We start from the raw sequence: 20751 nt of genomic DNA on the forward strand, positions 1-20751 counted from the left end.
CACGCAAAGATACTGTGGGACTTCCGAATCCAGACTGACAAAGTTCTGGAACACAACACACCAGACATCACAGTTGTGGAAAAGAAAAAGGTTTGGATCATTGATGTCGCCATCCCAGGTGACAGTCGCATTGACGAAAAACAACAGGAAAAACTCAGTCGCTATCAGGACCTCAAGAGTGAACTGCAAAGACTCTGGCAGAAACCAGTGCAGGTGGTCCCGGTGGTGATGGGCACACTGGGTGCCGTGCCAAAAGATCTCAGCTGGCATTTGGAAACCATAGACATTGACAAAATTACGATCTGCCAACTGCAAAAGGCCACCCGACTGGGATCTGCAGCATCATCCGAAAATACATCACACACTTGGGAAGTGTTTGACTTGTGATTTTGTGATATGAATTCCAGCATATCTATCTTGTTGGCTGTGTCATACAATGTCGTTGTATCAATAATAATAAGAAGAAATTGTAATACTAATAATGGACACATAGGGACTTTCTACAGATATATAAACCTTTCTTTGCTTAATTTCTCCATACCTCACAACCTCTGAGGATGCCTGCCATAGCTGTGGGCGAAACGTCAGGAAAGAATGCTGCTTCTGGAACATGGCCAGACAGCCCGGAAAACATACAACAACCCCATAGCCTTTCGGTCAGCAGCTCAGCGGTTTAACCCGCTTTGCCGCCAGAGGCTTGCAATATTAAAGTTAAAAAGGGAACATCAAAACAAACAAGACTTTGGGAAATTTATTGAATATACAGTAGAGTCTCACTTAACCAAGCCTCGCTTATCCAAGCCATTTTTGTAGTCCATGTTTTCAATACATTGTGATATTTTGGTGCTAAATTCGTAAATACAGTAATTACTACTTAGCATTACTGCGTATTGAACTACTTTTTCTGTCAAATTTGTTGTAAAACATGATGTTTTGGTATTTAATTTGTAAAATCATAACCTAATTTGATGTTTAATAGACTTTTCCTTGATCCCTCCTTGTTATCCAAGATATTTGCTTATCCAAGCTTCTGCCGGCCTGTTTAGCTTGGATAAGTGAGACTCTACTGTACTCTATGAGTGGTTTCCATTTTGTTGTGTTAGCTGGTGTTCTGTCCTGAGCCATTTTTTGTGTAAGTAAGTCCATGTTCATTACAGTAGAGTCTCGTTTATCCAACGTAAATGGGCCGGCAGAACATTGGATAAGCGAATATGTTGGATAATAAGGAGATTAAGGAAAAGCCTATTAAACATCAAATTAGGTTATGATTTTACAAATTAAGCACCAAAACATCATGTTAGACAACAAATTTGACAGAAAACGTAGTTCAATACGCAGTAATGTTATGTTGTAATTACTGTATTTACGAATTTAGCACCAAAATATCATGATGTATTGAAAACATTGACTACAAAAATGCGTTGGATAATCCAGAACGTTGGATAAGCGAGTGTTGGATAAGTGAGACTCTACTGTATATCCAACACTTTACTGAGCCATTTTTCCATTTCTGCGCCAGTACTATTCTTGCTGCAGTAGTCAGGTAAAATAATATCTTATCAGTGTTTGTGTCAAGGTGGGGGTCAGTAAGTCCTCATTAAAAACACATTCTGGCTTAAATTCAAACTGTTTTTGCAAGATCTTTGTTATTTTTTATGCACCTCATGCCAAATTTTTTTTAATCCTTTTACACTCCCAACACATATGGATGATTTGCCACTATTCTTCCCACACTTCCAACACTTATTAGTTATTTTTCCTTTGTTGTATTTTTGCCAATTTATTCAAAGTCAGATACCACGTATAGAACATTTTATACCAATTTTCCTTTATTCCCGTTGCGTATAGTAAAGGTCAAGGTTTTCCCCTGACGATAAGTCCAGTCGTGTCCGACTCTGGGGGTTGGTGCTGATCTCCATTTCTAAGCCCAAGAGCCGGCGTTGTCAGTAGACACCTCCAAGGTCATGTGGCCAGAGGCATGACTGCATGGAGTGCCGTTACTTTCCTGCCGGAGCGGTATCTATTCATCTACTCACATTTTTTTAAATGAATTTTTATTGCAAGCATTTATAATAATGTGGTTTACAATGACAAGACAAAGGTTCAACAAAAGAGAAAAAAACAAAACAAAGTGAATACATTCCCCCAGAAAACCGCATTGGCCAATCTCACAAGAAAGGTAGAAGAAGAAAAAAACAAGAGAAAAATAGACAAAAATACAATAATTTACATAACCAAAACACACATCTGTTAAAATCGACTTCCATCTATTATATGGTGTTCTTTATATTGTTTCTTTGGTGCTACTAATACCATTCTATCTCCTATCCTGATTCTGCGTCTTTTCTTCATCCTTTATTCTGAGACAGTATTGTTGCCCCTCATACTCATCTAAAAATTCTTTGTATTATTAAAGATTACGACACATTTATTAAATTATAACTTTACATTTTTCATTTCTTAAATAATTTTTTATCGGTTCCCAATCTGTCTGGTTTTTTTTTTGTTTACCCTGGGTGTTTGATAATAGATACGTTAATTTATCCATGTTCATAATTTCCAGGATTTTATTAAACCAACAATTTATATCTGGTCTGTTTTTTGTCCTCCATTCTTTTGCGTAGGTTATTCTCGCGGCTGTTGTTAAATAATTAAATAAAATTTCTTTGTTCCTTTCTTTTATGGACAGCTTCCCTAATAAGAAGAACTTCGGGTCTAGGCTGATCTTAATTGATAAAATCTTTTGTTTTCTTTGATGTATGAGTGAGTAGCTTGGCCCCATGTAAGCCGCCCTGAGTCCCCTTTGGGGAGCTAGAGGCAGGGTATAAAAATAAAAGTATTATTATTATTATTGACACAACGATGTTGTATGACACAGCAAACAAGACAGACATGCTGGATTTCGTTTCACAAAACCACAAGTCGAACACTTCCCAAGTGTCTAGGACTGTGTGATGTATTTTCGGATGATGCGCGCAGATCCCAGTCGGGTGGCCTTTTGCAGTTGGCAGATCGTAATTTTGTCAATGTCTATTGTTTCCAAATGCCGGCTGAGATCTTTTGGCACGGCACCCAGTGTGCCCATCACCACCGGGACCACCTGTACTGGTTTCTGCCAGAGTCTTTGAAGTTCAGTCTTGAGGTCCTGAGAGCGGCTGAGTTTTTCCTGTTGTTTTTCGTCAATGCGACTGTCACCTGGGATGGCAACATCAATGATCCAAACCTTTTTCTTTTCCACCACTGTGATGTCTGGTGTGTTGTGTTCCAGAACTTTGTCAGTCTGGATTCGGAAGTCCCACAGTATCTTTGCGTGTTCATTTTCCACGACCTTTGCTGGTTTGTGATCCCACCAGTTCTTTGCTGCTGGCAGGTGGGACTTGATGCATAAGTTCCAATGGATCATTTGGGCCACACAGTTGTGCCTCTGTTTGTAGTCTGTCTGTGCAATTTTCTTACAGCAGCTGAGGATATGATCAATGGTTTCGTCAGCTTCCTTGCACAGTCTGCATTTGGGGTCATCAGCTGATTTTTCGATCTTGGCCTTAATTGCCTTTGTCCTGATGTCTTGCTCCTGGGCTGCAAGGATCAGGCCTTCTGTCTCCTTCAGGGTCCCATTCGTGAGCCAGAGCCAGGTCTTCTCCTTGTCAGCTTTTCCTTCAATTTTGTCAAGGAACTTTCCATGCAATGTTTTGTTGTGCCAGCTGTCAGCTCTAGTTTGTAGTGTGGCTTTCTTGTTATTGTTATTATTATTATTATTATTATATATTTGCATGTTTTCAAACTTCAGGATTGGCAGGAGCTGGGGCTAACAGTGGGCGCTCACTCGCTCCTGGGATTTGAACCTGGGACCTTTCGGTCTGCAAGTTCAGCAACTCAGCGCTTTAACACACTTCGCCACCAGTGTATTAATACCTGTGCCATGCGTATCTTAATTTCTTTAGAAGAACTCTTGTCAGTTGGAGGCCAGTGTGAATGTTGTCGTTAATCACCTAAATAGGATTCTCTGTTCAGCGGTGGGACTTGGAGTCTGGCGAAAGCTCCATCCTTGGAAACTTGGAGGCTGGATGGCCATCTGTCGGGGACACTTGGATTGTGCCTTTTCCTGCATGGCAGGGGGTTGGTTGGCCATCTAGTCCATCTAGTAGGCATGTCCGATCGATGAAAAAAATGTTTCCATTCTCGTTTCTAAAGTAGGGGGCGCTGGCGCTTCGATATAGAAAGTATTTACGATTTTTTCACCCAAAAATTTCGGAAATTTCCAAAAATTCGTAATGATTCTAAATGTTTCTAAAATGGAAGACGCGCATGCGCAATAGCCCCCCAAAAAAGGAACGGGGGGGGCTTTTACAGGGCTCTCCCGCCCTCATTTCTTGAGCTATCCTCATCAAATTTGCAATGCCCTTGCAACTTGTGCAAAGATACAGTAGAGTCTCACTTATCCAAGCTAAACGGGCCGGCAGAAGCTTGGATAAGCGAATATCTTGGATAATAAGGAGGGATTAAGGAAAAGCCTATTAAACATCAAATTAGGTTATGATTTTACAAATTAAGCACCAAAACTTCATGTTATACAACAAATTTGACAGAAAAGGTAGTTCAATACACAGAATTATTATGTTGTAATTACTGTATTTACGAATTTAGCACCAAAATATCATGATATATTGAAAACATTGACTACAAAAATCGCTTGGATTATCCAGAGGCTTGGATAAGCGAGGCTTGGATAAGTGAGACTCTACTGTACTTTGAAAACTAGAAATTCCCTTGCTATATTTGTAAGCAAGAAGGACACTGGAAATCAAATTTGGGGGGGGGGGGGGGGATTAACAAAACATTAAGAGTCAATTAGAGAATGGGCCAACAATGGTTCGAATTACATTGCTGGTTGCGCTGTGAGACAATGTCTCGGAATGCGTATCAAAAAGCGAGAACAATCCGAAATAAATCCGATATACGATTCAAAACGATTTTTGGACATGCCTAATAGATAGATAGATAAGATAAGATAGTAAACACATGAATCAACCGGTAAGATAGCTAGAAATACATCTGATAGATCAAGATGAAAGAGGGAAGCTGATAGATAGATAGATAGATAGATAGATAGATAGATAGATAGATAGATAGATAGATAGATAGAGATAGATAGATAGAGAAGAGAGGGAAGGAGATGGTAGATTGATTGATTGATTGATTGATTGAAAGAGATGAGAAAGGGAAGAGATGATATAGATAGATATGATAGATAGGAATGATAGATACACAGATTGCTAGCTAGCCTAGCAATCTAGATGGATAGATTGATAGGTAGATTGGTAGATTGATTGATAGATATGATAGATCGATAGATATGATGGATAGATGTGATAGATAAATATCATAGATAAATAATCATAGTTAGATATGACTAATAGATAGATAGCTACATATGATTGATATATAGATAGATAATTATTGATAGATATAGATAGATAACTATTGATTGATAGAGATGACTGATAAATAGATTGATAGGATAGATATAGATAAATAATTATTGATCGATAGATAGATATTATTGATTGATAGATAGATATGACTGATAGATAGGATTGATAGATATAGATAGATAATTACTGATTGATAGATATGACTGATAGATAGATATGATAGATAGATATAGATACATAGATAGATAGATAGATAGATAGATAGATAGATAGATAGATAGATATGACTGATAGATAGATAGATATGATAGATAGATATGGCTGATAGATAGATATGATAGATAGATATAGATACATAGATAGATAGATAGATAGATAGATAGATAGATAGATATGACTGATAGATAGATAGATATGATAGATAGATATGGCTGATAGATAGATATGATAGATAGATATAGATACATAGATAGATAGATAGATAGATGATAGATAGATAGATAGATAGATAGATAGATATGACTGATAGATAGATAGATATGATAGATAGATATGACTGATAGATAGATATGATAGATAGATATAGATACATAGATAGATAGATAGATAGATAGATAGATAGATATGACTGATAGATAGATAGATATGATAGATAGATATGGCTGATAGATAGATATTACAGTAGAGTCTCACTTATCCAAGCCTCGCTTATCCAAGTCTCTGGATAATCCAAGCCATTTTTGTAGTCAATGTTTTCAATATATCGTGATATTTTGGTGCTAAATTCGGAAAAACAGTAATTACAACATAACATTACTGTGTATTGAACTACTTTTTCTGTCAAATTTGTTTTATAACATGAAGTTTTGGTGCTTAATTTGTAAAATCATAACTTAATTTGATGTTTAATAGGCTTTTCCTTAATCCCTCCTTATTATCCAAGTTATTCGCTTATCCAAGCTTCTGCTGGCCCATTTAGCTTGGATAAGTGAGACTCTACTGTACTGATAGATATATATGATACATAGATATGATATAGATAGATATGTAGATATCATAGATTGATAGATGATAGATATGATATGATACATATATGATAGATTGATAGTTATGATAGATATAATATGATACATAGATATGTTATATAGATACCCTGTTTCCCCTAAAATAAGACATCCCCAAAAAATAAGACCTAGTAGAGGTTTTGCTGAATTGCTAAATATAAGGCCTCCCCTGAAAGTAAGACCTAGCAAAGTTTTCGTTTGGAAGCATGCCCGGCGCCCACCAAACAAAACACCATAGCATGTAGGATTGGTAAATGTACATACCAGTTGTATATGGAAATAATTGTAGTAACAAGAAATTCTTGACAGAAGTCACAGTTTGTCTGGTTTGGTTATGTTGGTTTGTGATGACAACTACTGTACAGTATAGAATAAATGTTCATTTTTTTGTTCAACAATAAATGTGAATTCTTCTTCATGGAAAAATAAGACATCCCCTGAAAATAAGACCTAGTGCATCTTTGGGAGTAAAAAATAATATAAGACACTGTCTTATTTTCGGGGAAACACGGTAGAACCAACAATGACATGGTTAAACTACTGGCAAATAAAAGAAAGTTTTAAAGAGGGTCAAAAGATAGGATTTGAAAACAAAGACACATGCTGGGACAGAATATTAAAATCAGATAAGAAAGTGATAAAAAAATACTATACCAGCAACTATTGGTCTGGGATATGGAAGAAGTGCAAGTCAAAGAGGTGATGGCAAAATGGGCCATAACGATAAACATGTCAGAGTGGGAAAAGATTTGGAGGATGGATCTTAAATTTACGTATGCGGTAGAACTAAAGGAGAATTGGTATAAGATCTTTTACTGGTGGTACCTCAAACCGGATAAACTCGCTAAATTCAGTAAAGGAAAAGGTGATGGGAAATGCTGGAAATGTGGGAAGCATATACCCTGTTTCCCTGAAAATAAGACATCCCCAGAAAATAAGACCTAGTAGATGTTTTGCTGAATTGCTAAATATAAGGCCTCCCCCGAAAGTAAGACCTAGCAAAGTTTTTGTTTGGAAGCATGCAGGATCGGTAAATGTACATACCATAGATCGTTGTACAGGGAAATAAAGGTAGTAACAAGAAATAATAATAATATAATAATAACTTTATTCTTGTATTCCATCTCCATCTCCCAGAAGGGACTCAGGGCAGCTTACACTGGGATAAGCCCAACAACATAAATGTACATACGAACAGAAATTTAAAACAGTAATTTAAAAACAGTATAGTAATAAAATATAATATAGAAATTCTTGAAAGGATTCACAGTTTGGTAATGTTGGTTTGTCTGTACAGTAGATAATAAATTTTCGTTTTTTTTAAAAAAAATCCAACCATAAATGTGAATTTTTCTTTGTGGAAAAATAAAACATCCCCTGAAAATAAGACCTAGTGCATCTTTGGGAGCAAAAATTAATATAAGACACAGTCTTATTTTCGGGGAAACAGGGTAGTTATCCTATTCCAGGAGGGAGCCAGAACCAGAATCCATGCGCCCACCCGGGAGGAGTTGCTTTGCCAAAGGTTTCCCGAAGCAGCTTTTGCGCAGACGCGTGTCCGCCCGCAGCTGTCTCGTGGGAACGCGTGTCGGGGGGAGGAGAGCGGGGAGGGGGTTCTAAGGCTCCTCCCGCGTCCGTCGTCACTTCCAGTGCGGATGTCGCTGCGGTCACATCCGCCTCCTCGAGAGGAGGAGACACAGACCGAGACCCGAAGCTGCTTCTCTTGCCCAAGCTGGTGCGTAATGGAGGGCGCACGGAGAGGCGGCGGCGGGGGCTGTTTTGGGGGGGCTCTGGGGCGGAAGGTCGGGCTCGGAGAGGCCCAAGGGGGCTGAAGGCCTCTTGGGGGGACCCTTGCCTTCCGACTGAGCCCTTTTGGGGGGAGAAAGACGGAGCCGGAGGGGCGCCACAGCCACGGGAAAGAAGACCACACCGAGCGTGCGCGCCTTCCTTTTCGCCATCCCTGTGCGCCCAGGTGAGCCTTTTGGAGAGGTTTGGGGGGACCCACTTCCCGCCTCGCTGGGGGGGCCCAGGAACGGGGTATCGCCCCCCAATTGGGGGGAAAGGGAAGGGGACAGAAGCCCCTTTGGGGGGCCTGGCTTTTAGGCTGCGCCCTTAAGGAGTTTCGTGTCTAGACTCAAAGGAAATCATACTCTGTTTTCTGCTTTGGTCACTTTGGAACGCTTCTTACTGTGTGTCCAGTTCTGAACATGAGCCAAAAGTGTGATGCTGCAGCTCAAGAAGCCAATACGATTCTGAGCTGCCTCTATAGGAATCTACATGGAGTCTGGCTCTAGTCCAGTTCTGAACACGAGCCAACAGTGTGGTGCAGCAGCTCAAGAAGCCAATGCGATTCAGGGCTGTCTGTATATGGAGTCTGGCTCTAGTCTACTTGGGTCAGATCTCCCCTGAAATAATCCAGTTATCATTCCTTATAGTTTAGGAAACTGCTTTTTGCTTTGGTCACCTGGAACGCTACTGTGTCAAGTTCTGAACATGAGCCAACAGTGTGATGCTGCAGCTCAAGAAGCCAATACGATTCAGGGCTGCCTCATTATCATTCCTGTCTACTTATCATTCCTTATACTGTAGTTTAGGAAACTGCTTTCTGGTTTGGTCACCTGGAACGCTACTGTGCCCAGTTCTGAACATGAGCCAACAGTGTGATGCTGCAGCTCAAGAAGCCAATACGATTCTGGGCTGCCTCTATAGGACTCTACATGGAGTCACGAGCCAACAGTGTGGTGCAGCAGCTCAAGAAGCCAATGCGATTCAGGGCTGTCTGTATATGGAGTCTGACTACTCTGCTTGGGTCAGATCTCCCCTGAAATAATCCAGTTTTCATTCCTTATAGTTTAGGAAACTGCTTTCTGGTTTGGTCACCTGGAACGCTACTGTGCCCAGTTCTGAACATGAGCCAACAGTGTGATGCTGCAGCTCAAGAAGCCAATACGATTCTGGGCTGCCTCTATAGGACTCTACATGGAGTCACGAGCCAACAGTGTGGTGCAGCAGCTCAAGAAGCCAATGCGATTCAGGGCTGTCTGTATATGGAGTCTGACTACTCTGCTTGGGTCAGATCTCCCCTGAAATAATCCAGTTTTCATTCCTTATAGTTTAGGAAACTGCTTTTTGCTTTGGTCACCTGGAACGCTACTGTGCCCAGTTCTGAACATGAGCCAACAGTGTGATGCTGCAGCTCAAGAAGCCAATACGATTCTGGGCTGCCTCTATAGGAATCTCCATGGAGTCACGAGCCAACAGTGTGATGCTGCAGCTCAAGAAGCCAATACGATTCTGGGCTGCCTCTATAGGAATCTACATGGAGTCACGAGCCAACAGTGTGATGCTGCAGCTCAAGAAGCCAATACGATTCTGGGCTGCATCTATAGGAATCTACATGGAGTCTGGCTTTGAAGTCTCCTAATAGAAATAATATATTATGTTATGATCATTATTATACATATTAATAATATATAATACTCATATTAAGGTAAATCTAAAGGTTTCCCCTGACATTAAGTCCAGTCATGTCTGACTCTGGGGGTTGGTGCCCATCTCCATTTCTAAGACAAAGAGCCGGCGTTGTCCGTAGACACCTCCAAGGTCATGTGGCCGGCATGACTGCAGCTTCCCGCCAGACTGCACCTATTGATCTACTCACATTTGGCATGTTTTCGAACTGCTAGGTTAGCAGGGGCTTAGTATTATTATTTGATACACAACAAGATTATTACACAGCAAACAAAATCACGATGCCGGCAATGCGCCCAGTGTACCCACCACCACTGAGACCACCTTTGACTGTATTGTGCCATAGTCTTTGCAATTCGATCTTTAAATACTCATGTTGTGTATTATTATTATTATTATTGCAATTTTTTAATATCGCAAAGGCTGTCACAGTGGTTCGCTGCGAGTTTTCTGGGCTGTCTGGCCATGTTCCAGAAGCATTCTCTCCTGATGTTTTGCCTACATCTTTGGCAGGCATGAGGTCTGTTGGAAACTAGGCAAGTGGGGTTGGTATATATATATATATATATATATATATATATATATATATATATACAGTAGAGTCTCACTTATCCAACATAAACAGGCCAGCAGAATGTTGGATAAGCGAATATGTTGGATAATAAGGAGAGATTAAGGAGAAGCCTGTTAAACATCAAATTAGGTTATGATTTTACAAATCAAGCACCAAAACATCATGTTTAACAACAAATTTGACAGAAAAAGTAGTTCAATACGCAGTAATGCTACGTAATAATTACTGTATTTACGAATTTAGCACCAAAATATCACAATGTATTGAAAACATTGACTACAAAAATGCGTTGGATAATCCAGAACGTTGGATAAGCGAGTGTTGGATAAGTGAGACTCTACTGTATTATTATTATTATTATTGCAATTTTTTAATATTGCAAAGGCTGTCACATTGGTTTGCTGCGAGTTTTCCAGGCTGTCTGGCCATATTCCAGAAGCATTCTCTCCTGACGTTTCGCCCGCATCTTTGGCAGGCATGAGGTCTGTTGGAAACTAGGCAAGTGGGGTTGGTGTGTGTGTGTGTGTGTGTGTGTGTGTGTATATATATATATATATACACACACATATACATATACATATACATACGTGTAATGATGTCCTGGGGTGAGAGAAAGAAAGAACTCTTGCCTGTGAATGTTGCCATTGGCCACCTTGATTAGCATTGAGTGGCCTTGCAGCTTCAAAGCCTGGCTGCTCCCTGCCTGGGGGGAATCCTTTGTTGGTAGGTGTTAGCTAGCCTTGGTTGTTTCGTCTAGGGATGAATACGAGTGGTCCAAAACATATCTGTTGCTTAAGGAAATCCTATCAAATCAACTCCGCCAGCGGATAGGTTGTCGGGTGTTGTCCGGCTCTCCGCTCTCTGTTTACTCCGAATTGTAATTCCCAGGGAATTAATTCCCTCGTTCTTTCCGAGCTGCATCTGGCGGAGCATCGGGTGCCATAGATTGACCCGTGTTTCTCTTGAGTGACAAAACGCCTTTTCCTTTTCCCTCTGGCCAGGAAATCACCCTCTTCCTCCGTTTTATGTTTTCCATTTCCCTTCCAACACATCCAGTACGTTGAGTAAGTCATGGGGGTTCGGTGTGCCAAGTTTGGTCCAGGTCCCTCATTGGTTGTGTTCTGAGTGTTCTTAGATTGCAGGTGAACTATGCATCCCAGGACCTACATGGTGAATTCTCCCCAAACCTCTCCAGTGTGTTGAGTTGCTGATCCATTCCTCTGTTTGCTGTGTATATAGTGTGTGCCTTTTCAGAAGGGAAAGGCTAAAGACTATATGGTAATGTTTACGTCCTGGGAGAATTGGATTTAAAGGTAAATTTTGGTCTCGGAGAAGGGAAGTGTGTCTCAAAAGGAAGCCTCTTTGAGGGAATATAGTTAGAACCTTTGAGAAGGGAAAGGCTAAAGACTATATGGTAATGTTTAAGTTCTGGGAGAATTGGATTTAAAGGTAAATTTTGGTCTTGGGGAAGGGAAGTGTGTCTTAAAAGGAAGCCTCTGAGGAATATAGTTAGAGCCTTTGAGAAGGGAAAGGTTAAAGACTATATGGTAATGTTTACGTCCTGGGAGAATTGGATTTAAAGGTAAATTTTGGTCTTGGAGAATTAATAATAATAATAATAATACTTTATTTTTGTATCCCACCACCATCTCCCCGAAGGGACTCGGGGTGGCTAACATGGGGCCAAGCCCAAAAAGAAGGGAAGTGTGTCTTAAAAGGAAGCCTCTTTGAGGAATATAGTTGGAGCCTTTGAGAAGGGAAAATTTTGGTCTCGGAGAAGGGAAGTGTGTAAATTAAATTTTGGTTAATTTACCTTTAATTCCAATTCTCCCAGGACGTAAACATTACCATATAGTCTTTAGCCTTTCCCTTCTCAAAGGTTCTAACTATATTCCCTCAAAGAGGCTTCCTTTTAAGACACACTTCCCTTCTTTTTGGGCTTGGCCCCATGTTAGCCACTCCAAGCCCCTTCGGGGAGATGGTGGTGGGATACAAAAATAAAGTATTATTATTATTATTATTATTATTATTATTATTATTATTAATTCTCCAAGACCAAAATTTACCTTTAAATCCAATTCTCCCAGGACGTAAACATTACCATATAGTCTTTACCCTTTCCCTTCTCAAAGGCTCTAACTATATTCCCTCAAAGAGGCTTCCTTTTAAGACACACTTCCCTTCTCCGAGACCAAAATTTACCTTTAAATCCAATTCTCCCAGGATTTAAACGTTACCATATAGTCTTTACCCTTTCCCTTCTCAAAGGCTCCAACTATATTCCTCAAAGAGGCTTCCTTTTAAGACACACTTCCCTTCTTTTTGGGCTTGGCCCTGTGTCAGCAGCTCAGTGCTTTAACACACTTTGCCACCGGGGCTCACTTTCTGGATAACCCTCGTATTATTCCTTTCGTAGGGCCTTCCTTGGAACATTTCCGGGATTCTCAGCCCTGGCGCCGGAATGTGGGAGCCGCACGTTCCGGCCGGAGATGTCATAAAGACGCTGTTCTTCTTCTCACCGGCGGGCTCCTCTGCTTTGTTTTTGGTTCTCCGATAACGGGAGAGAAAGACTATTTTCCGGCCATGAACGGCCTCTCCGTGAGCGAACTCTGCTGCCTCTTCTGCTGCCCGCCGTGCCCCGGGCGCATCGCCGCCAAGCTGGCCTTCTTGCCGCCGGAGCCGACGTATGCCATCGTCCCCGAACCGGAGCCGGCGGGGTCGTCGTCGTCCGGCGGTGGCGGTTCGTCCCCTCGGAGCGGGGCCCTGTCCCGCTGGAAGCTCCACCTGGCCGACCGGGCCGACTTCCAGTACTCCCAGCGCGAGCTCGACACCATGGAGGTCTTCCTGACCAAGAGCAGCCGCGGGAACCGGGTGGGATGCATGTACGTCCGCTGCGCACCGGGCGCCAGGTGAGCGCAAGGGAATCCCCCACTAAACTTAATTCAAGAGTGTGGCACTGCAGCGAAAAAGGCCAATGCGATTGTCGGCTGCATCCATAGATCAAGGGAAGTCAAAGTCCATATGAAAGGGATCTAGATGTCTTGGTGCACTCACACTGAACCTAAGTCGAGAGTGTGACGCTGCAGCGAAAAAGGCCAATGCGATTCTTGGCAGCATCCACAGATCAAGGGAAGTCAAAGTCCATATTAGGTTCAGATCAAGGGAAGTCACGGTCCATATGAAAGGGATCTAGATGTCTTGGCGCACTCACACTGAACTTAAGTCGAGAGTGTGACGCTGCAGCAAAAAAGGCCAATGTGATTCTCGACTTGCATCCACAGATCAAGGGAAGTCATGGTTCATATGAAAGGGATCTAGATGTCTTGGCGCACTCACACTGAATTTAAGTTGAGAGTGTGGCGCTGCAGCAAAAAAGGCCAATGCGATTCTCAACTTACATCCACAGATCAAGGGAAATCAAAGTCCATATGAAAGGGATCTAGGGGTCTTGGTGCACTCACGCTGAACTTAAGTCGAGAGTGTGGTGCTGCAACGAAAAAGGCCAATGCGTTCCTAGGTATTTAGAAGCATGGCAGTCATAGTTGATGTTTAAGGGATCTAAGGGTCTTAGTACGTCACGAGCTAAACTTAAGTCAAGAGTGTGATGCTGCAGCAAAAAAAGGCCAATGCGATTCTCGACTTGCATCCACAGATCAAAGCAAGTCAAAGTCCATATTAAGTTCAGATCAAGGGAAGTCACGGTCCATATGAAAGGGATCTAGGGGTCTTGGTGCACTCACGCTGAACATAAGTCGAGAGTGTGGCGTTGCAGCGAAAAAGGCCAATGCGATTGTCGACTTGCATCCACAGATCAAAGCAAGTCAAAGTCCATATTAAGTTCAGATCAAGGGAAGTCACGGTCCATATGAAAGGGATCTAGGGGTCTTGGTGCACTCACGCTGAACATAAGTCGAGAGTGTGGCGCTGCAGCGAAAAAGGCCAATGCGATTGTTGACTTGCATCCACAGATCAAAGCAAGTCGAAGTCCATATTAAGTTCAGATCAAGGGAAGTCACGGTCCATATGAAAGGGATCTAGGGGTCTTGGTGCACTCACGCTGAACATAAGTCGAGAGTGTGGCGCTGCAGCGAAAAAGGCCAATGCGATTCTCGACTTGCATCCACAGATCAAAGCAAGTCACAGTCCATATTAAGTTCAGATCAAGGGAAGTCACGGTCCATATGAATGGGATCTAGGGGTCTTGTTGCACTCACGCTGAACATAAGTCGAGAGTGTGGCGTTGCAGCGAAAAAGGCCAATGCGATTGTCGACTTGCATCCACAGATCAAAGCAAGTCACAGTCCATATTAAGTTCAGATCAAGGGAAGTCACGGTCCATATGAAAGGGATCTAGGGGTCTTCATGTATCCACACTGAATCTAAGTTGAGAGTGTGACGCTGCTGCGAAAACGGCCAATGCAATAATAATAATAATAATAATAATAATAATAATAATAATAATAATAATAATAAATGTTATTTAAGTTTGGAGAAGTGGAATAGCAAGTAGAGGAAAACCCCTCCTGTTTCCAATCTTGCCTTCAGGACCTCAGCGCGCCCCTCTTACGTATCCACGTAACCTCCTTGCTTGTGTCTCCGCGCCAGGTTCACGGTGCTGTTTTCTCACGGGAACGCGGTGGACCTGGGCCAGATGTGCAGCTTCTACATCAGCCTGGGCACCCGCATCAACTGCAACATCTTCTCGTACGACTACTCGGGCTACGGGGTCAGCAGCGGGAAGCCCTCCGAGAAGAACCTCTACGCCGACGTGGACGCCGCCTGGCAGGCCCTGCGCACCCGGTGAGGTGGTCACAGGGGGACAGACTAGGTGACCTCCGGGGAGCCCCTTGTCGATATTGGGGACAGACTAGATGTCATGATCTCTGATCTTTGACATCTCCGGACACAGAGCAGGCGCTGACAAAAAACAGATGCCAGCCATAAAACCTCAATTATCCTCTGGTATGTGAGAGCCCCTATATAAATGGGCTACAGAGAAGATTCTGGTGTTCTGTATGAATTGTAAGGTTCTCTTCTCCCAGTTGTGCTGTGGGTAAGTCTTCCAACAGAAGAAAGCACCAAAACACACGCTGGTAGATTCCAGCAGGTTTTATTGTGCAGAATACCAGAATCTTCTCTGTAGCCCATTTATATAGGGGCTCTCACATACCAGAGGGTAATTGAGGTTTTATGGCTGGCATCTGTTCTTTGTCAGCGCTTGCTCTGTGTCTGGAAATGTCAAAGATCATGACACTAGATGACCTCTAGAGATCCCCTTCCAACAGTAAGAGGTTCAGGTGGGCACCTGGTCAATGGGGGGTAGTCTAGATGACCTCTAGAGACCCCCTATATATTTCTCCTGAAAGGCCTTTTAGGACTAAAGGGCGGGGCTAGGGGTGGGGGCGGGGCCTCTTCCCAAGAGCCAGAGACAGGGCTGAGCCTCTATATTTCTACCGAGAGGCCTTTTAGGGCTAAAGGGTGGGGCTAGGGGTGGGGGCGTGGCCTCTTCCCAAGAGCATGAGACAGGGCTGAGCCTCTATACCAACTCTTATGTTCCGTTTCTTTGAGCCCAGGTACGGGATCAGCCCCGAGAACATTATCCTGTACGGACAGAGCATCGGGACGGTGCCCACGGTGGACTTGGCCTCCCGCTACGAATGCGCCGCCGTGGTCTTGCACTCGCCACTCACCTCGGGCATGCGGGTGGCCTTTCCCGAAACCAAGAAGACCTACTGCTTCGACGCGTTCCCCAAGTGAGTATCGAGAACCAGGGAATTACGAAGGCGGGTGGCCATCTGTCGGGAGGGTTTTGATCAGCGTTTCTCAACCCCAGAGGGGTCTCCATTAGACCGTTATTGTTTGTATTTTTGTGAACTATAAATCCCAGCAACTACAACTCCGAAATGGCAAAAATCTATGGCAAACAATACACAAAAATATAAACAATAATGGTCTAATACGTTTGTAGTCCACTATAATATACACAAATGTATTAGACCATTATTGTTTATATTTTTGTGAACTATAAATCCCAGCAACTACAACTCCCAAATGACAAACTCTATGGCAAACAATACACAAAAATATAAACAATAATGGTCTAATACGTTTGTAGTCCACTATAATATACACAAACGTATTAGACCATTATTGTTTATATTTTTGTGAACTATAAATCCCAGCAACTACAACTCCCAAATGACAAACTCTATGGCAAACAATACACAAAAATATAAACAATAATGGTCTAATACGTTTGTAGTCCACTATAATATACACAAACGTATTGGATCATTATTGTTTATATTTTTGTGAACTATAAATCCCATCAACTACAACTCCCAAATGGCAAAATCAATATTCGAATATCAGTATTCAGATTTGGGCATAAGGTCCAGATCCATCGTTGTTTATGTCCACAGTGCTCTCTGGAGATAGGTGAATTACATCTCCCCTAAATTTATTTCCTTCCCGTCTTTCTGCAGCATTGACAAAGTGTCCCGGATCACCTCCCCGGTGCTTTTCATCCATGGCACGGAGGACGAGGTGATCGACTTCTCCCACGGCCTGGCCCTCTACGAGCGCTGCCCCAAGGCCGTCGAGCCGCTCTGGGTCGAGGGCGCCGGGCACAACGACATCGAGCTCTACAGCCAGTACCTGGAGCGGCTACGCAAGTTCATCGCGCAAGACCTGGCCGGGCAGCACAACTGAGCATCCCTCCCTCTTCTGGAAGCGCAAGCGAAGGACATCGGATCCTCGTCGGAAAGCTGCGCATCGGAGATGGTTGTTATTGTAGCATCAGGACTGCGCAGAACGACACCATCCGAGGACAGGACTGAGCAAAAGACTCGTCGGAAAGCTGCGCATTGTCAAAAGGCCCTTGTCGGAAAGCTGCGCATTGTAAAAGACCCTCTTTGGAAAGCTGCGCATTGTCAAAAGACTCTCGTCAGAAAGCTGCGCATTGGAGATGGTTGTTTCTGTAGCATTGGGTCTGCACAGAATGACACCATCCAAGGGCAGGACTGAGCAAAAGACTTTTGTCGGAAAGCTGTGCATTGTCAAAAGACTCTCGTTGGAAAGCTGCGCATTGTCAAAAGACCCTCGTTGGAAAGTTGCGCATTGTCAAAAGACCCTCTTCGGAAAGCTGCGCATTGTCAAAAGACCCTCTTCGGAAAGCTGCGCATTGTCAAAAGACCCTCTTCGGAAAGCTGCGCATCAGAGATGGTTGTTTGTGTAGCATTGGGACTGCGCAGAACGACACCATCCAAGGGCAGGACTGAGCCAAAGACTCTCATCGGAAAGCTGTGCATTGTCAAAAGACCCTCGTCGGAAAGCTGTGCATCAGAGATGGTTGTTTGTGTATCATTGGGACTGGGACAAGGGCAGGACTGAGCCAAAGACTACCATCGGAAAGCTGTGCATTGTCAAAAGGCCCTCGTCAGAAAGCTGCGCATTGTCAAAAGACCCTCGTTGGAAAGCTGTGCATTGGAGATGGTTGTTTGTGTAGCATCGGGACTGCGCAGTTTTGCCTTTTCGGACTCCAACCTGTCTCCAGTTTTGAAGGTAACAGCCATAGACATCATCCAAGGGCCGGAGTGAGCAAAAGAACCTCGTCAGAAAGCTGCGCATCAGAGATGGTTGTGTTTGTAGCATCGGGACTGCGCAGAACGACACCATCCAAGGGCAGGACCGAGCAAAAGACTCTCGTCAGAAAGCTGCGCATTGTCAAAAGACCCTCGTCGAAAAGCTGCGCATCAGAGATGGTTGTTTGTGTAGCATCGGGACTGGGCTGTTTTGCCTTTTCGGACTCTGAACTGTTTCCATTTTTGAAGGTAACAGCCATAGACATCTTGAACGACATCATCCAAGGTCAGAACTGAGCAAAAGACCCTTTTCGGAAAGCTGTGCATTGTCAAAAGACCCTCATCGGAAAGCTGCGCATCGGAGATAGTTGTTTTTGTAGCATCGGGTCTGCGCAGTTTCGCCCTTTCGGACTCCGACCTGTCTCCATTTTTAAAGGTAACAGACATAGACATCGTGAACGACATCATTCAAGGGCCGGAGTGAGCAAAAGTCCCTCATCGGAAAGCTGCGCATTGTCAAAAGACCCTCATCATAAAGCTGCGGGTCAGAGATGGTTGTTTGTGTAGCATCAGGACTGGGCTGTTTTGCCTTTTCGGACTCTGACCTGTTTCCATTTTTGAAGGTAACAGCCATAGACATCTTGAACGACATCATCCAAGGGCAGTACTGAGCAAAAGACCCTTTTCAGAAAGCTGTGCATTGTCAAAAGACCCTCATCGGAAAGCTGCGCATCGGAGATAGTTGTTTTTGTAGCATCGGGACTGTGCAGTTTTGCCTTTTCGGACGCCGACCTCGCTCCATTTTAGGGCTCCATATCTTGAAGATAAGTAATGTCATGAACAATATCATTCAAGGTCAGGACTGATCAAAAGACCCTTGTTGGAACGCTGCGCATCGGATATAGTTGTTTGTGTAGCATCGGGACTGCGCAGCTTCTCCATTTCGGACGCCGACCTGTCTCCAGTTTTGAAGGTAGCAGCCATGGACATCTTGAACGACATCATCCAAGAGCCAGAATGAGCATAAGACCCTCGTCAGAAAGCTGCACATTGTCAAAAGACCCTCGTTGGAAAGCTGCGCATCGGAGATGGTTGTTTGTGTAGCATCAGGACTGCGCAGTTTAGCCTTTTTGGGCTCCGACCTGTCTCCACTTTGGAAGGTAACAGCCATAGACATCTTGAACTACATCATCCAAGGGCCAGAATGAGGAAAACACCCTTGTCAGAAAGCTGCGCATTGCAGATGGTTATTTTTGCAGCATTGGGACTGTGCAGTTTTGCCTTTTCGGATTCCGACCTCGCTCCATTTTAGGGCTCCATGTCTTGAAGATAAGTGACGGCATGAACAATATCATTCAAGGACAGGACTGAACCAAAGACCCTCGTCGGAAAGCTGTGCATCAGAGATGGTTGTTTGTGTAGCATCGGGACTGCGCAGAACGACACCATCCAAGGGCAGGACTGATCAAAAGACTCTCATTGGAAAGCTACGCATTGTCAAAAGACCCTAGTTGGAAAGCTGCGCATTGCAGATGGTTGTTTTTGTAGCATCGGGACTGCGCAGTTTCGCCTTTTTGGGGTGTGCCCCATCCTTCTTTCCCCATTTTAGGGCCTTCAACCTCTTGAACAACATCACCCAAAGGCAGAACTATTCAACTGACCCTCGTTGGAAAATTTACTCATTGCAGATTATTATTATTTTTGTAGCACCGAGAGTGCGCAGTTTGGCGCTTTCGGATCCCTGTGAAAGCAATAAGCAGGCGGAAGGGAGGGAAGCAAAACATTAACTCCGTGGGAAAATGGGAACGGCTTGCAAAAGAAGCTGGGATGTAACACAACGGGAGAAGGGAGTGTGTGTCCGGTTCACTCCGTCCACAACCTCTTCGACTCTCCCGGTTATTTTTAGACAATGCCCAGAGGAGGAGCATCGAATCCGCTCTGTGTTTTAGTCCGAAATTTAAGACCCAAACCCAAAGGGGACAGGACTTCTATGCTTTTAAATTTCGGGGTGAAACAGGTCCACCCTACATTTCTGACTCCATATTACTTAATTCCAAGGGTAGGGGAAATTAGAGGGGTGAATCCCCATTATGTTCCTTCTTTCTTTCATTTCTTTCGTTCATTCTTTTCTTTTTTTGCTGGAATAAAAGTTTGAATCACCGGCGTTGCTGGATTCCTTTCCGAGAAAGATTCGGAGAGCGTCTCTGAGTTCCGCTTGACATTAAGTCTAGTCAAATCCGACTCCGGGGGTTGGTGCTCATCTCCATTTCTAAGCCAAAGAGCCAGCATTAATAATAATATTTATTTATTTATTTATTTACAGCATTTATATTCCGCCCTTCTTTCTCACCCCGAAGGGGACTCAGGGCGGATCACATTACACATATAGGCAAACATTCAATGCCTTTTAACATAGAACAAAGACAAACAAACATAGGCTCCGAGCCGGGCCTCAAACTCATGACCTCCTGGCCAGAGTGATTCATTGCAGTGATTCATTGCAGCTGCTCTCCAGCCTGCGCCACAGCCCATTTTAGGGCTCCATGTCTTGAAGATAATAATAATCTGGTGGCAGAGGACTCGTACAAGTAAAATAAGCAGTCAAAGCAGAAGAACATGCACTGGCA

At 43.4% G+C, this 20751-nt stretch overlaps 1 protein-coding gene across 2 annotated transcripts; it reads left to right on the plus strand.

Annotated features, from left to right (window-relative positions):
• The first annotated feature begins 8140 nt into the window (after window positions 1–8140).
• LOC100560557 (alpha/beta hydrolase domain-containing protein 17A) lies at window positions 8141–20285 on the plus strand. 2 transcript variants are annotated; one of them, XM_016999146.2, is made up of 5 exons: window positions 8141–8231; window positions 12958–13450; window positions 15147–15341; window positions 16115–16294; window positions 17027–20285. In XM_016999146.2, the coding sequence occupies exons 2-5, from the start codon at window positions 13125–13127 to the stop codon at window positions 17250–17252; spliced, it is 927 nt and encodes a 308-aa protein (XP_016854635.1). In that variant the 5' UTR covers window positions 8141–8231; window positions 12958–13124; the 3' UTR covers window positions 17253–20285. The 2 variants fall into 2 exon arrangements, with proteins under 2 accessions (XP_016854635.1, XP_003230303.1); XM_003230255.4 differs by lacking the exon at window positions 8141–8231 and adding an exon at window positions 8330–8468.
• The last annotated feature ends 466 nt before the right edge of the window (window positions 20286–20751 follow it).

This window comes from Anolis carolinensis, unplaced genomic scaffold, assembly GCF_035594765.1.
Source record: "Anolis carolinensis isolate JA03-04 unplaced genomic scaffold, rAnoCar3.1.pri scaffold_7, whole genome shotgun sequence".
Taxonomy (NCBI): Eukaryota; Metazoa; Chordata; class Lepidosauria; order Squamata; family Dactyloidae; genus Anolis; species Anolis carolinensis.